The 15,390-nt window shown below is 44.4% G+C and overlaps 2 protein-coding genes across 17 annotated transcripts in view; both read left to right on the forward strand.

Annotated features, from left to right (window-relative positions):
- The first annotated feature begins 819 nt into the window (after positions 1–819).
- ubtfl (upstream binding transcription factor, like) lies at positions 820–13,503 on the forward strand. 14 transcript variants are annotated; one of them, XM_047156644.2, is made up of 20 exons: positions 820–1,378; positions 4,416–4,504; positions 5,176–5,357; positions 5,526–5,609; positions 5,711–5,866; positions 5,988–6,052; positions 6,136–6,256; positions 6,366–6,476; positions 6,562–6,695; positions 8,725–8,866; positions 8,971–9,012; positions 9,111–9,224; positions 9,332–9,487; positions 9,615–9,743; positions 10,136–10,221; positions 10,325–10,514; positions 10,639–10,686; positions 11,895–12,026; positions 12,306–12,428; positions 12,839–13,503. In XM_047156644.2, exons 2-20 carry the CDS (start codon positions 4,447–4,449, stop codon positions 12,926–12,928), a joined length of 2,163 nt encoding a protein of 720 aa, XP_047012600.1. In that variant the 5' UTR covers positions 820–1,378; positions 4,416–4,446; the 3' UTR covers positions 12,929–13,503. The 14 variants fall into 14 exon arrangements, with proteins under 14 accessions (XP_047012600.1, XP_053537792.1, XP_017327299.1 ...); XM_053681817.1 differs by lacking the exon at positions 820–1,378 and adding an exon at positions 1,719–1,903 and having other exon boundaries at positions 4,392–4,504; XM_017471810.3 differs by lacking the exon at positions 820–1,378 and adding an exon at positions 1,719–1,903.
- A 135-nt stretch (positions 13,504–13,638) lies between these two features.
- The window catches only part of asap1a (ArfGAP with SH3 domain, ankyrin repeat and PH domain 1a), a 69,897-nt gene continuing 68,145 nt past the window's right edge, over positions 13,639–15,390 (forward strand). For all 3 annotated transcript variants that reach the window (XM_053681813.1, XM_053681808.1, XM_053681812.1), the window contains exon 1: positions 13,639–15,390. This exon is cut by the window's right edge and continues 379 nt beyond it. The gene's annotated coding sequence lies outside the window, so the exon portion shown is untranslated.

Consider the following 15,390-nt stretch of genomic DNA (forward strand, 5'->3'; position numbering starts at 1 on the left):
CATTGCGCTTCCTGCGCCTTTGGTGCTTGCCCCATTTAAACGCTGCTTGCAGATTTTATGATGATTATTATCATCATTATTATTATTTATGGACGCAGCAGTAGTAGTGTTTATAATAGTAAAAGGTCATTTTGCCTTGTGATAGTGCTTGATATCTAAAACTACTTTAGTGGTCACTACAGGCACTCCATTCTTTCTTCTAAGATGAGCTTTTACCTTAATTGTAATTTAAACTGTTAGCAATTACCTTATTAATTAATTAATTAATTAATTAATTAATATGTTTTAAGAGTATAGCAATGAATTTCCTTACAAAATAAAAGCCCTGGTTTTTATATATATATATATATATATATATATATATATATATATATATATATATATATATATATATATATATTATAACAAAACAAAACCCAAACAAACAAGCAGAACTAATTCCACTTCACACCCAAATAATGATAGCATACTTCACTGTAGTTGACTAAAATCTTTGCGCCATGTTCCTACAGCAAGTACAGACTTTTATTTTGATGGCTGTCATTTGACCCGTTGATCACATGGAGGAAAAATAAAAGCCCACATAATATCGCACCACTTGCTAATATGCAGAACCAAGTCATGTTGCAGATTGTATTTATTTATTTTTTTACTTGGGTTTCATTGGCTTTCTTTGTTTGTTTATTTATTTATTTACTTATTTATTTTTTAAAGCAGTGATTCCCAGTATTGCTTCCAGTCATAGAGAACCTCATTTCTGCATCGTATTACACGTCGACACGAAGGTCACGTGACATATGGTCAGTTAGTTACTTGATTAGTTAGTCAGGTGTGTGTTAGTGTAACCACGACAACAACATATGCAGATCATGGGTAGTGTAGGACCAGCGCTAAACTGGACGGATTTAGTTTGTTTACGTACAGTGTTGGTTTTAGGCAGGATGTGATAGAGGTCAGGGATGGGGTGGTAGTTAGGGTGGCAAGGCAGTTTTCAGGGTGACAGCGACCACCCCAACATGACAACAAGGCTGCTGGAGAGCTACTGTTTAGCAGGAGAGAGAGTGTGTGTTGAGACCGAGTCCTGATGCTTAAGGCTCGGGGATGTTTGGTGCTTGTCCACGGCGTCTCCTCCTCCTGCTCCTCTTCCTCTTCCTGAGCTCTGACACCACCTCACTAACCCGGCAAACACACTTCCACAAAGTCTGCACGGCTCGCATGTCCTCTCAAACAAAGGAATTACACACCGACGTGGATTTATCAGTTTTAACGGACGCCTGTTTTGACAGCAGAAGGGAGTGTATGAGCTCAGCTAACTCCCACTTCACCTCCACTATATCCGCTGTGTGTCTGGGATTTAATGCTCCTGGGCTGAGAGAAGGTGCTGAAGACGAATAAAGTTAAAAGAGTGGGCTGTTTTCAAGTATGGACTTATTTTATGGAGAGAGAAAAAATGAATAAAAGAAGAATGTCGAGATTTTTTTTAAAGATAATCTGACATTAGCTGGGTTAACGCTCTTGTTGTGGTGTTCAGCAGTGAAGTGGGTGTCTTCGCCTGTGCCTGTGCTACAACCTGAATAAAAACACATGAAACATTTACTTTATACGTTTAAAACCTGTGTGATAAATACAAACACATTTGATATTTTCTACGTCTCAAAGTCCGCCTTTTGCCCCCTTTCTTCTCGTATGTTTTCCCCCGGAGTTCCTCCCCCTGCGGCGCTGGGCGGAGTTTCATACCGAACCAGACGCTCCTTTTGTCGGATCCGTTTCGACTTGACTCCCCGGGGTTTACGGCGTTAACAAAATCCACACTTTTTTACACTTAATAAACATTAACTGCGTTTAAGTCGGACAGCATACCGATTGCGAGGACGGTCTAGCATTGCGTGTTGCAAAAAAAAAGGTGAGTCGTTTGATGATTTTCGGGTCGTTTTGTACGATTTTCACACCCCGCGTCCCCGAGTCTTTGTAACATTCATGGCGGCTCTGCAGTGAAGACTTCGGGGCGAAGAAAGGCTCAAGGGCCCGCTCGCACTCCGTTTTTGCGAATATAACACGGAAAGCTGTGCATTATCGAAGCCTGCGTTTAGGAGGAGTCTTAAAAACACCATAGGATCACGTATGGTTTTAATTTGACCCACATTTGTAAACCATTAAACACATTTTCAAATTTTTTTTTCCTTATCTTCTTCACGAAAATCGGTTTATTTTCCAAACGACGCGTTCGCCACCACTACAGTTTATTTATTTAAAAAAAACTATTCATATGAAAGCAGAAATGTGTAAATAGCCGCAAATGTTTTGTTTTGTTTTCCCCCATGTATTTTACTAGTGTAAAAAAACAGTCGTGTTGTTTTCTGCTGGCTAGCCGAGGCGTCGTTGCCAGCGGAAGCTGTGTGCTGACTCCTCCCGGAATCACGGCGCCATTACTGGGCTCGGGTGCAGACAATGCTCGGTAACACCGCAGGAAATTCTCCGCGGATAATCGATTCAGATACCGACACTGATTTGAAGCGCCTTCCGACACGATTAACACCAACCCGGTTAATTAAAACAGCCGTCGAGTTGTCGTTAAAACTAACTTTAATTTTTAACAAAATTTTTACTTTGTAGGAGTTTGAGAATAATTTGGCGTTGATGGCAAGAAGCATTCGAAGCATAAACGCGAATAATTCCTTAAAAATGTCGGAGTTTGGCTGTTAAAAGGAGGAAATGTTTAATTTAGTGTCTGTCTTGTTTTTTTGGCTCGGTTGACCTTGTGCGGGCGGAATGAGACTGGAACCCGGGAAAAGCGACGCCACTGCTCGGGGAGGGCGGATAGACACGGGCCCTGACCAACAAAACCAAACTGAACCACAAATATTCTCATTTATTTCTGTTTGTTTACAATTAGTACAGTACAGTGTGGATCAGCTGAAGGAAACCGAATACTAATTACACGCTTATATTGTTCTGGGAAATATATAACTTAACCAGTATAACTTCGCTAGGCTGCCATTAGCAGCGTGCTAATGTGTCTGAGCTAGCTAACGTTAGCTGCTAGTAACGTTTAGTAGTGAACAAAAAAAGCTGTTTAGTTTACTTGACTATTCGTAAAAGAAAAATAAACTAATAAAACGACCAACGACAGTGTGTCGGACATATTTAAGAAAGGTGTGTGTGTGTGTGTGTTCTTTAGACTTTTAGTTTTTGAATATTTTTTTCTGCGTTTTAGCGCCAGCTATGGTTAAAACAGGTTAAACAGCTAAGTAGCTGGAGGTCTCTTCCTAGCACCAGGTGGAAAAGTCCATGACTGGGTGAACAGTTTTTGCACAAAAATAGGGTCCAACAGTATCGATTTCCACATTGTTTACTTTTAAACCATGTGTAAAAGCAAAAAATAAAATAAAATAATAAAATTAGGCACTTTTGTTTGGTGAAAAGACGAATCCAATCCTAGACATTTTGCATCTTCAAAATTTTCGGTGTAATGAGCAGCCTGGGACTGTTTTGTTGCAGGATTTTCAAATAAGTCCAATATTTTCGTTTTTGTCTCGTCTATAAGTTGTTCTATCCGTGTGGTGTGTGTGTGTGTGTGTGTCGGCTCCAGCAGCCCGAGTTAAGTTTTCTACATCAAGCACTTGTGGCCTCTCATCAGACATCATCTGACTCTGGAGGTTGGACCTGATACTCCACTCTATAACAACCAGCCAACCCAAGTCATGTTCTTTTATCACCCAGAGCTCGAAATTGGCATAATAAGTTTACGAAACGCTTCATTTAATATTTATTACAGTCATTACAGTACCGGTTGCAACTCACACAGCTGTGTGGACCAGTTCTCTGTGTGGGAGAACATCCAGCTGTTTTCCATACCGCTTATCCTACACAGGGTCGCGTGGCACCTGGAGCCTATCCCAGGGAACACCCAGTCACCCCCACACACACCCGTTCACACACTACGGACAGATTGGAAATGCCAGTCAGGATGCGTCATTGTACTGGGGAGGAAACCGGAGTACCCCCATGAAGCACAGGAGAACGCGCAAACCACGAAAATCGAACCCTCAACCCCATAGGTGCGAGGCCAACGTGCTAACTACTAAGCCACTGTGTGCCCCTCCCAACTAATTATAATATAAAAACTATGGTGTATTAAAAAAAAATTCCATTCATTCATCTTCAATAAACACTCGGGGATATGTTTAGCATAAGCAGTTCACCTACTAACAAAGCCGTGTTTTTTAAAAGTAGAAGAAAACCCGCATGGCAAGTAATCCGAGCCACAAGTATGGGGCATGGGATCAAAATTATTTGGAGTTTGGAGTAACGTGAGACAGAAAGAAGTGCCACACCTTTAATGATTTGCAGCATGTTTTTTAACGACCTGTTTGTTTTTGTCTTGCACTCAGGTTTGAGGGTTTGTCTTTCTGCAGGTCGGGTCAGAGCCACCTTGACTGTGTAGTCATGAATGGCAGCAGCAGCGTGGCTGGCACCCAGACTGGGCGAATCAAACTCGAACCAGGTAGGCAGGCTGCCATCTCGCTGCTTTTCCTACAGCCGTCCCGCACCTGCGTCTCGTCACATTTTGGAAACTTACTCTTGTAGTAGTTTGACGCTGTTATCCTAGATTGCATGACGTCAATTTGAATAAAGCAACTGCCAGACAAATACATGTAAAAGTGTGTTCCGTGAGCCCCCTGAGACCTGATTTATGTTACGTAGACCTATATTTTCTTCTCTGTTTGCCTCTGAGCGCTATGCTTACCTATAAACCGTTCTCAAACAGGCTTCAGTGCACAAGAGTAAACCAAGTGAGTCTTTAAGAAGAAATCTTTTTTGTAGGGGGAAAGAAAAAAAAAAAGTTTCTTGTAAACAAAGCGTTTCAATTTTCTAACATCTCTGTATGAGGATTTGAGGACTTGATTTTCCCTCCTAACGTTTTAGGTGGCTCTCAAACTATAATTCGTGAACTTTCCACGTTAGGTCCAAGACGTTTTATGTACAAGCCTTCTCATTCTCAGGTTCCCGAGGAAACCCATGCAGTAAATTGGTTAATAATTGAGAAGAACTCAATACTAAATATAATAAAAGCAATCGGGGAGCCCCCCCCCGTCTGGGTTTCACGGTGTTTTGAGGAGCCCTGCAGCCGACAATGTGAAATAAATACGCAGTTTGTGTGTATCTTTGTGTTAGATGTTGACGTGTGGAGTAAGGAGGACTGCCTGACGCTGCTAGAGAGGATTAGGAGTCTGTTGCCCGATGGAGACACTTTGAAATACAAGACCACCGAGTCTCATTTTGACTGGGACAAAGTGGGCTTTGGGAACTTCACCGGGGTCATGTGTAAGCAGAAATGGCAGAAGGTTTCCACCGAGGTGAGCCAACTATAAACAGACGAGTGTGTGCAGACGAGTGTGTTCTAACAAGATGGTTAAGAATTATTATTATTATTATTATTATTATTATTATTTTAAAATGGCATAAATATTCTGTGATGTTTTATAGAGTTGTGAGATTTTATAACGTTGTTGCTTGTCTCGTAGGTTCGGAAATACAGGACGATGACGGAGCTCATTGTCGACGCGATGGAATATGTAAAGAACCCTTATAAAGGAAAGAAACTGAAGGTAATGGCAGTGTATGTCAGAACGATAAGAATGTTCAAGACTTCATTTCACAGTTCCTTTATTTGACCTCCTGCACGTCGTTTATTTGACCTCCTCCATAGACACATCCTGACTTCCCCAAGAAGCCCCTCACACCCTACTTTCGTTTCTTCATGGAGAAGAGAGCCAAGTATGCAAAAATCCACCCAGAGATGAGCAACCTAGATCTGACCAAGATCCTGTCCAAAAAATACAAAGAGCTCCCTGAAAAGAAAAAGGTAGGCACACTAAATGAACACCTGACTGGATTTTTTTTTTATTATAATTTTTTTTAGTTCTTTAAAAAAAAAAAAAATTCTGTTTTGCGTCGTATCATAAAGATATGTTTCTTTTATTTAGCTCAAATACATTCAGGAATTCCAGAGGGAGAAGGAGTCCTTTGAGAAAAACATGGCACGGTTCAAGTAAGCACCCCCTTCCAGTCCCTTTTGAAATAAGACTGTTTTTAAAAGCCGTCTCCTAAACAAGCACGCACGTCTTTCGTTAGAGAAGACCATCCTGAGCTGATAGAAGAACGAAAGAAGTCAGACCTCCCGGAGAAGCCCAAAACTCCTCAGCAGCTGTGGTACAACCACGAAAAGAAAACCTTCATGAAGCTTCACCCGGAGGCGAGTCTGTTTAAAGATAAAAATAAACGATGTTTAAAAGTTGTCGGTTAAATCGTCTTGCGGGAAAGTCCTACGTCCGGATTATAAACTTGTTGTTTCGTATTTCAAGGTAAGTCAGAAGGAGCTGAAAGAAGCTTTACGGCGTCAGTGGTCTCAGCTCTCGGACAAAAAGCGGCTGAAATGGATCAGCAAAGCGCTGGAGCTGCAGAAGAACTACGAGGTATGTTGCACCACAATAAAGAACAAAGTTCTTGGAAGTAAAGCTGCTTTTAATTATTATTATTTTTTTAAAATCTGCCTTTCAGGACAGCTTGCGGGCGTACCACGAAGCACACCCAGATGCAAACTCCGAAGAACACGTCACTCAGAAGTCCGTCCTGACCAAAGCCGAGCGGCAGCTCAAGGACAAGTTTGACGGACGGCCCACTAAGCCACCGCCGTAGGTGTTGTCCGGTAGCTTAACGAGCACCACGTTCCAACCTTCATTTCTGCCCGTCTCATTTTCGCATTTTCGGCAGATTTAGTCCCAAGCGTGCAGCTAGGAAGCAGCGTGTGACTCGTGTAGAGGGACGCATCCCTATTAATGCCAACATTAAACACATATCAGCATATTTCCTGCACACATATCCTAAAATAGAACAGACAGGCAGGCTCCTGAGTGGCACAACAGAGAAGCGTTCGCCCTGGGAGTCCAAGAGAGCAAAACCGGCGGGGGCGGAGCGGGAGCGCAGAGAACTATAAAAAGCTACTGACTCTGTGCTTTGAAAAGGGTTTTTACTGTCTCTACTATAGTGTTAGTTACAGTTACTTTTATATAGAAACTTTTATATACTTTTATATAGTGTACATTAGTTACAGTTAGTTTTATATAGAGCTTTTCACGTTGTCTGGGGGAAACCTTCTCATCCACCACGACTGTGTAGTATCCACCTGGATGATGTGACTGCAGCCATATTGCACCAGAACACCAGCTGTTAGTGGAGAGGAGAGAGGGATGTAGCCAATTCAGGGATGGAGATTATTAGGGGGCCATGATAGATAAGGGCCAATGGGGGAATTTCTCCAGGACACCGGGGTTATACCCCTACTCTTTTACGATAAGGGTACAGGGATTTTTAATGACCACAGAGGGTCAGGACCTCGGTTTAACGTCTCAACTGAAGGACAGTGCTTTTTTTATGGTGTAGTGTCCCCGCTCGCTATACTGGGGCTTTAGGCCCAAGACAGACCACAGGGTGAGCGCCCCCTGCTGGCCTCACTAATACCACTTCCAGCAGCAACCTTGTTTTTCCCCAGGAGGTCTCCAATCCAGGTACTGTCCAGACTCAACCCTGATCAGTGGGAACCCAGGCGGGAACTACAGGGAGATATGGCTCTAGTGTTGCTTCGGGGGGGAGCATTAGGGTATATATTTGGGGGTAAGCCTTCAGAGGAGCATTGGGGTATATATTTGGGGTAAGAAGGTGATTGTGTACCCACAAACACACAGACCGCCCCGCCCTTTTTTTTTTGCTTTGCAGGTTTTTATCGAAGGTGCAGAAAAATATTTCCCTAAATACAATAAGTATAAACAATACAGATTTCCCATCATAACGTGTAAAAACACCAGTACCATTCAGTACACCTCTGGCAAGGAGGCTGCGGACGTGGCCCCACTACTTTGTAAAAGTGAAGTCCGTTAAAAACCTCAGTCAATAAGATGTGAAAATAATCAGCTTGCGACAGAAAGCATTTAAAAGCGCTATCTATAAATATAATTTTGCCCTGTTCTCACGGTTTCTTCGGCTGCCGTCTGTAATGAATCTGTTTCTATGATAAAGTTTTATACTCCGCTATATTTGGAAGCCATGAAGCGGCAACGTTTGTAACGGAAGGGCAAAAATCCCCATTTTGTTGCAGAAAATGTGGTGGCGTGACGGGTTTCGCCGCACTACACATTCAGCCTGTAGAGGGCGCACAAGCCACGGTTTTTACAATGATAAACATGTTTATTAATATGTATTATCCGTTGTATCGGTGGAATACAGTGATGTTTTTCTTGTATGAACGTGTTCAATTATAATTTTTTTTATTACAAAAAGTAGCAATTTTTAAAAATCCGTTACATTTTTTTCCGTTAAAGTGCTTCAACTCCCTGATCCCGAGAAGCTACTTTTCTACGAATGGTATAATTATGAGGTTCTATCTATCCGGCAAATTCTGTAACTTTAAGCCCCATAAAATTCTGACCCTCACTAAGATTAAAGGAGATACAGTATTCAACTTTGTATATTTAATTAAGCGATATGTTTAATATGAAGCAATGTTTTGTTGGAAAACGTCACATACTATCCGGCGGCATTTAAATAACATTCGAACGTCGTCATGGCAAGAACTCGAAACGAGCGCGGAATACGAACATATTAAACTAGAACGTATCGGTGAGGGAGTTTTACCCGCAGAGACGGCGATCGGCTTTTGTCCCGCAGGAACGGGTATTCTTTGTACTGTGCCGAGCTGATGGTGAACATGAAGGACGTCCCGAGCACAGAGAGGATGGTCCTGTGCAGCAAGCAGTGGAAAATGATGACCCAGAAAGAGAAAGACATGTTCCAGAAGCGATGCGAACAGGTACGCTGCCATGCCAAAAGAAATACTCGACTGATAATTATAGTAATGACGGAGCAGTACTGGTTTAACCACGTCAGACCATTCTTATACTTTTGCCTCATCAGAAAAAGAAGCAGTACGAGATCGATCTCCAGAGGTTCCTTGAGGTGGGGATTCACGTGCAAACAGAATAAAACACCTACGACGTATTTAACCGTTGTATTCTTAAGCGTGTTGTTTTTTTGGCGGGGGTTGCTCACTACAGACTCTTCCAGAAGAAGAAAGGGATCGAGTACTGACTGAGGAGAAGCTCGGAGGCTCCAAGCTGAGCCTTGTGGGTGCAGGTGGCACTTTTGTGACTAAGTCCCCATCAGGCAAGGTGAGTGAACCCTAGTCCTCTTCAAACCCCGTTCCTCGTGTAGCTCTTTCTAGCATATCGGACACCTGAAAGGTGTTGACTAATCTGATGACGTCCCCGGGGTATAGGACCGGGGTCGAGACTCCGAGTTGGACCAGTGGGTCCACGGGCTGCCGAAGGAAAAGAGAGACGGGAAGAAAAAGACGCAGCTTCCCGAGACGCCCAAAACGGCAGAGGAGATGTGGCAGCAGAGCGTGATCGGTGACTACCTGGCCAAATACAGGGTGAGCCAGACTCTCGGTTCAGTCCGAATCTTATCGGAACGAGGGCACAGACGCCGACGGTGAAGCCGATCGTTTTGTAGATCAGATAAGCGAAAACGGTGTGTGTGTGTGTGTGTGTGTTTTACAGAACGACAGGAAGAAAGCTCAGAGCGCCATGGAGGCTACTTGGAAGGGCATGGAGAAGAAAGAGAAAATTCCCTGGATCAAGAAGGCAGCCGAGGACCAGAAGCGATACGAGGTTCAGTACCGGACTGTGGTCAGTGACCAAACGTTTTGACCACCGTCTTCTCATCCGTATTAAGAAACGCCAAAATGTTGGTCGTGTCCTAACCTTGATATTCCGCAGAGTAAAGCACGGGGCGGAGCGAAACGGAGGGCGCTGCTTCCGCGGCTCTAGCCGTCGTTTCTTTAATCCCGTGTCGGAACTTGACGTTACTGTATTTCGCTGTGTAGTGCCGGATATGAAATGTGACTTTGTCATTGCACTGGCTTCATTACACAGTCGCTACGATTGATCATTGTCTTTGTCCCTGTTTTTTTTTTTTTTTTTTTTTTTAAATTTCAAATTGCCTGAAGCAAGCTGAAATCCCGTTTTTCCTTTCTTTCTTTCTTTCTTTCTTTCTTCCTTTCTTTCTTTTCATCCTGCAGAGAGAGCTGGTCGAGATGAGGACAGTGCCATCGGGTCAAGGTCAGAGGAAGCCAAAGTTCGACGGCGAGCCCAAGAAACCTCCTGTGTGAGTGGTGAATCTGCACGCCAGGGCCGGCTCGAGTGTAGAAGAACCGTTCGCTCGCCTGCTCGTCTAACGTCCTCGTCCTTCTCTCTCCTTTCTGATGCAGGAGTGGCTATCAGATGTTTTCGCAGGAGCTGCTCACAAACGGTGAGTTAAATCACTTCAGCCTCAAGGAGCGCATGGTGGAGATCGGCAAGCGCTGGCACAAGCTCAGCCAGAGCCAGAAGGACAAGTACAAGAAGCAGGTGGAGGAGCAGCAACTCGAATACAAAGCCGAGTTGGACGCCTGGGTGAAGGTACACGCCGCGTGCCGCTTTACATTTTGTCCGCACGCTTCAAATCAGAAGTCACCTTTCAAATCCGTAGCCTCGAAAGTGCGCACGTCCATGAACATATCTTCTCTTCTGCTTCCTTTCTCAGTCTCTCTCTCCTCAGGAGCGAGACGTTTACAAAGAATTCTCTTCTACAGTGAGTGTCTCAGTTCGATTCAGTCAATTCATTATTACTATTTAATCAACTCTCGCTCATTAACAGCTTTCGTATCGTGCAGCTTGTCGCGAGTCATTCTGACACCACAGCGAGTTAGTCCTCGGGGAGCCCCGTCCAGTCCGCGTTTTTAATTCGGCTCCGGTTCCGAAAGAGTGCCTCTCGCGTAGGCGTATGCAGCGTCTAATCCGTTTGAACCCAACCCCGGCGTGTTTTACGGGCAGGTGAGAGTTTCAGACTCTAGCGTGAGAAAGCGATCCAGTAATACACCCGTCGCAGGAAGTGAACCAAACGTAACGTCTGTTTTGGGTTGCAGCATTTCCATTTCGTAGACGCGTAGACGTTAACGACCGACGCCTAGGAGTTCCTGCTCAGCGTGTGGCTCGAGGTCCCTTTCCAAAAACCCTCACGCTCCCTGTCCCTCAGTGGTGGAACGAACTTCCAACCTCAATCCTCTTCCACCTCGACTCTGCGCACTTCGCTTCTCTAGAACGCGATTATAAATCGTGCACGGTAGCACTACTTGTATTGTTCTCCGCTCGATACATCGCTTTGCTTGCGCGTCCTCGTTTGTAAGTCGCTTTGGATAATGGCTAGACGGAAAGAAGCGAACGATGGCGGATTTGAACGATGACGAATAACCTCGGCGCCGATAACGGATCGATAGTGCGAAAGTGGCCCAACCCACCCGTGGCGGGTGATCGTCGTTCCCCGGCCGGGTTTCCTAGCTCGGGGGCGTTTAGCGCTGAAATGCAGCAGAAGTACGGATCGCTCGGGGGTCCCTGAGAACTGAACGTGTAGGGTATACACGTTTATAACTGTGCATGTGTTCCAACGCGCCGCACTGCATGGCAAGTAAGTTTAATTGAATAAGACTAAGAATAGAGAGTATTTCGTAGCATTGTAATCTTATTAGTTAGATATTAGTAGTTTTTGTAAAAAATCTGTATTTATGTACATTTATGAAACGGAACTAACCTGACTTCAGGCATTGATGATTCTGTGGGCTGCTTTGCAGAGCTACTAATCGTCGCTTTGAGCTTGAACTATTGTTTTCTTGTGTTTTTTTGTTTGTTTGTTTTGTTGTTTTCTCTTTTTTTTTTTTTCCCTCTTCCCGTGTTGCTCTCTCTCCTCGTCTTCCCCCTTCCTCCCTCCCCCGCCCCTCCTCTCCCCTGTTCGTGTCTCCACAGAAACGAAAGAGCACGTCAAAGGCGCGAGGTCCCGGAGCCAAAGTGCGTGTCACCAAGGGGAAGGCGGTAGGTGCCCGAGCTGCAGCGCTGGGGGCCGGGGGGGGCAAACGTTCCATGGCGTACCGGGTCAAGGTAACGCCCGCTTTCTCTGGGCCACTCGCCCAACACAGTAAACAAAAGCAAATCAATGGGCCACTCAGGCCTCAGCGTCAGGGAAATAGTGTTGAGAAATGTATTAGTCTGACCAGCAGCCTGCAATGGCTCTGTTTAAGCGTAGCGAAGGCTGTGGCTTCACTGCGCTTAAAGTAAAACCTAAGCTGAGAATTCTGGATGTTTTGCAGTGTGACTGAGTGAGTTAGAAGGGGGAGAATAACTGCTTATTAGAGACAAGTGTGACTCTGTGGCTTCCAGCAGGACACCTCAGATTCAGAGGAAGAAGACGATAAGACAAACTCGACAGACTCGGAGGACGAAGATGACGAATCCTCGGCTTCCACAGATAGCGACGATGAGGACGATGACGAAGAGGACGAGGTGAGGATATAAGTGAGGCGTAAAACCTAGATCGGGGTGGGGGGGGGTTTCGGTCTCATCCGACGTGGCCACGGGTTTTCGTTCCAACCCGTCAGGAGCCACACCCGATCCCACCTGCGTTTAATCATCATCGGGTGTGGCTCCGGCTCGGTATGAAATGAAAACACCGGAACGTTGCAGGGAAGCTTTAATGACCCCAGAAGATTAATGATGAGATTAATCATTAAGATAACACACATTTGAAATTGAAATATTCCTTTTAATTTTTTATTTTTAAAAAAATGTATAACCGGGGGTGGTGTGGGGTGGCGGTGGGGGGGTTCTAATTATGCTTGAAAGATTGTTGAGATTCACTTTATAGAGAAGCCGTACTCGTCATAGCCATACACGATTTCCTGCACGCTTTACAGAACGACGAGGATGACGACGAAGACGACGAAGACCAGTCGGACGGCTCGAGCAGCTCGTCGGAGGACAGCAGCGATTCAGATTCAGACTAACGAACCCTCTCGAAGGGAGTGGGGTGTGCAGGACACGCCCCCTAACAACATCCCTTCCTGACAATAGGGGAGGGGCCGAGTAGCTGTGAGCACACAGCACGCGCTAATGCGGCTGTCTCTCTTCAGTGAGAGATGCAGGACTCAGAAGAGTGACAGCTCTTCTCTCTCTTTTTTATATATATATATATATATATATATATATATATATATATATATATATATAAAATGTCCAATTTACGGGCTTAAAGTCAACTGGACAACCTCTTATTAATGAGCTGTTACTTGTGTGTTTATTGAAGCAATTTTTATTGCCTTTATATAGGTGTGTTATTAAAAATTGTGTTGCTCGTTCCTTTTTATTTTTATTTTTTTTGCAACGTTAACAGTGGTCTGAGGTGGACAGTGTGAGAGAAGGCCTTTTATAACCGAGGTAACGGAGAGTGGACCCCAGACGCCTGGGTTTGTACACCTCGGCCAGTTCGTCGAAGCTCCGAGAGCTGTTAAGCTAATCTGGTCTCGTTTGTTCATTTTTGGGACAAATCCTCCGAAATAAATTGCACTTTTTTCCTCTTTTACTCTGTGGTGTGTTGTCTGAAAAAGTGTCATAAAGGGTGTGTGCAGGTTGCTCTCTCTTTCAGCAGAACCTGCACGTGCGTGTGTGGTAAACGCTCCACGCTTGTGTTATGATGCTGTTTTTCTTTTTTTTTTTAACCATTACTTACCACTTAGCAGGGCAGCAGAACGACTGAGGCAAGAACTAATTGAATGGCTCCGAAGAAATTAGGCATAGCATGGAAACTGGCATCGTGGGAGCGCTGGCGCTTTACAGCTCCAGGGTCACCATTTCGAGCCAAAGCTCAAATTACCGTGTGTAGAATTGAACATGCGCTCACTGTAACCGTTCGGGTTTCCTCCAGGTTCTCTGGTTTCCTCCCAAAAACATGTCGGTAGGTCAACTGGCTACACTAAATTGCCCGAAGTGTGTGTGAATGTGTATGTGAGCACGCTGTCATGCCATGGAGGCCCATCCAGGATGTGCTCCCAGCTGGAAAGGTTCTGGATCTACTGCGACCCTGACGAGAATAAAGTGCTCACTGGAGACGGATGAAAGCCTATCTTACGCAGTTAGATATTCAGAGGTATGGACGTTCAGGTCGATTCCAATGCATTTTGGTAGTAATGTGAGTTGATCGCACTTGCATTCAGGTACTTTTAAGGGTTTTTATGATCTATTCGAGGGACTTATAAGTTCTATTACATGCTATAAAAGTTTATAAACAAATTTGCTAGCAGCGTACGTTTCAACATGACATCCTGTGGTAAAATGGCTGATCTCAGAGCGGTCATATTGTAATGAGCGAGGAGAAGTGGTGGCTCGGTGGATAAGGTTGCGATCCTAGGACTGTCAGAAACCCAACTGCATGCAATCGGTGTTTGATTTGAATAAAAGCATTACGGAAATAAATGTAGCGATGTTGACGTTACCTGGTTTGGCATGTGCTTTTCAATTACGTCCTTCCACGTTTTCTTCTAAAATGTTGATGCAACTTGTTGGCTAAGTGGTTTTTCCGCGCACCTCTTGGGTTGGGGGTTGGAAATCCCGCCTCAGCCCTGCGTGCTCGAATTTCGCATGTTCTCCTCATGATTCCGGAGGTTTCCTCCGGGTACTCTGGTTTCCTCCCCAGTCCAAAGACATGGATGATTGGCATTTCCAGATTGTCCGTAGTGTGTGAATGTGTGATTGTGACTTGTGATGGGTTGGCACCCCGTCTAAGGTGTCCCCCGAATTGTGTCTCAAGTCCCCCTGGGATAGGCTCCCTGCTACCCTATGTAGTATTAAGCGTTATGTTAAATGGGTCGATGTTAATGTTAATCATAGGGCACGTAACCGTTAGACTAAGCTAATTTATCCACAAGCGTCGAGCTACTTTAACATTCGTGATGCACTGACAACAACAGAGTCAACGAATAACCGAAAATCCACTAAACGTATCTCTTCTTTTTTCTTCCCCCCTCTAAAGGGTCAGCCGACAAATTTAAAAAAAAAAAAAGCGTAAACACCCTGCTGAAAACAAAACAAAAAAACAATAGAAACCATCACGGAAATTCTAATGGTTTCCACTACATTTCCCTTACAAACTTATCAGCTGTAAACCATTGCCATTATTGGTCCTTAATGGTATCCACTAGACATAACATGCCACCAATAGCAGGCAACAAATTACCCACAGGGACCAATACAGTTTCCATTAGAACCATTACAAATCCTGTATTTCATCTACTTCTCCTTCAGGGGAAATGTGTAGCTCAGGTTTGATCACTGCTATCATCTGCTGTTAATTTCCATCTCCAACCCCCCATGCGCTCGGGTTTATTACAGGAAAAGTTTGCCAATTCTTCTGATGAACAAATCTGACTACGTCGAGCTGTGTAAGTGCAAGACAAGACGCCCGCTGGATTTT

This window comes from Ictalurus punctatus, chromosome 7 (assembly GCF_001660625.3).
Source record: "Ictalurus punctatus breed USDA103 chromosome 7, Coco_2.0, whole genome shotgun sequence".
In the NCBI taxonomy this organism is placed as follows: domain Eukaryota; kingdom Metazoa; phylum Chordata; class Actinopteri; order Siluriformes; family Ictaluridae; genus Ictalurus; species Ictalurus punctatus.

Excerpts from the sequence above, each read along its gene's own strand:
- ubtfl (XM_017471801.3), top strand. The coding sequence starts at position 4,006 with ATGAAGCACAGGAGAACGCGCAAACCACGAAAATCGAACCCTCAACCC. Across the intron at positions 10,515-10,638 it reads AGTTGGACGCCTGGGTGAAG|TCTCTCTCTCCTCAGGAGCG; the intron begins GTACACGCCGCG and ends TTCCTTTCTCAG. Across the intron at positions 12,027-12,305 it reads CCATGGCGTACCGGGTCAAG|CAGGACACCTCAGATTCAGA; the intron begins GTAACGCCCGCT and ends TGTGGCTTCCAG.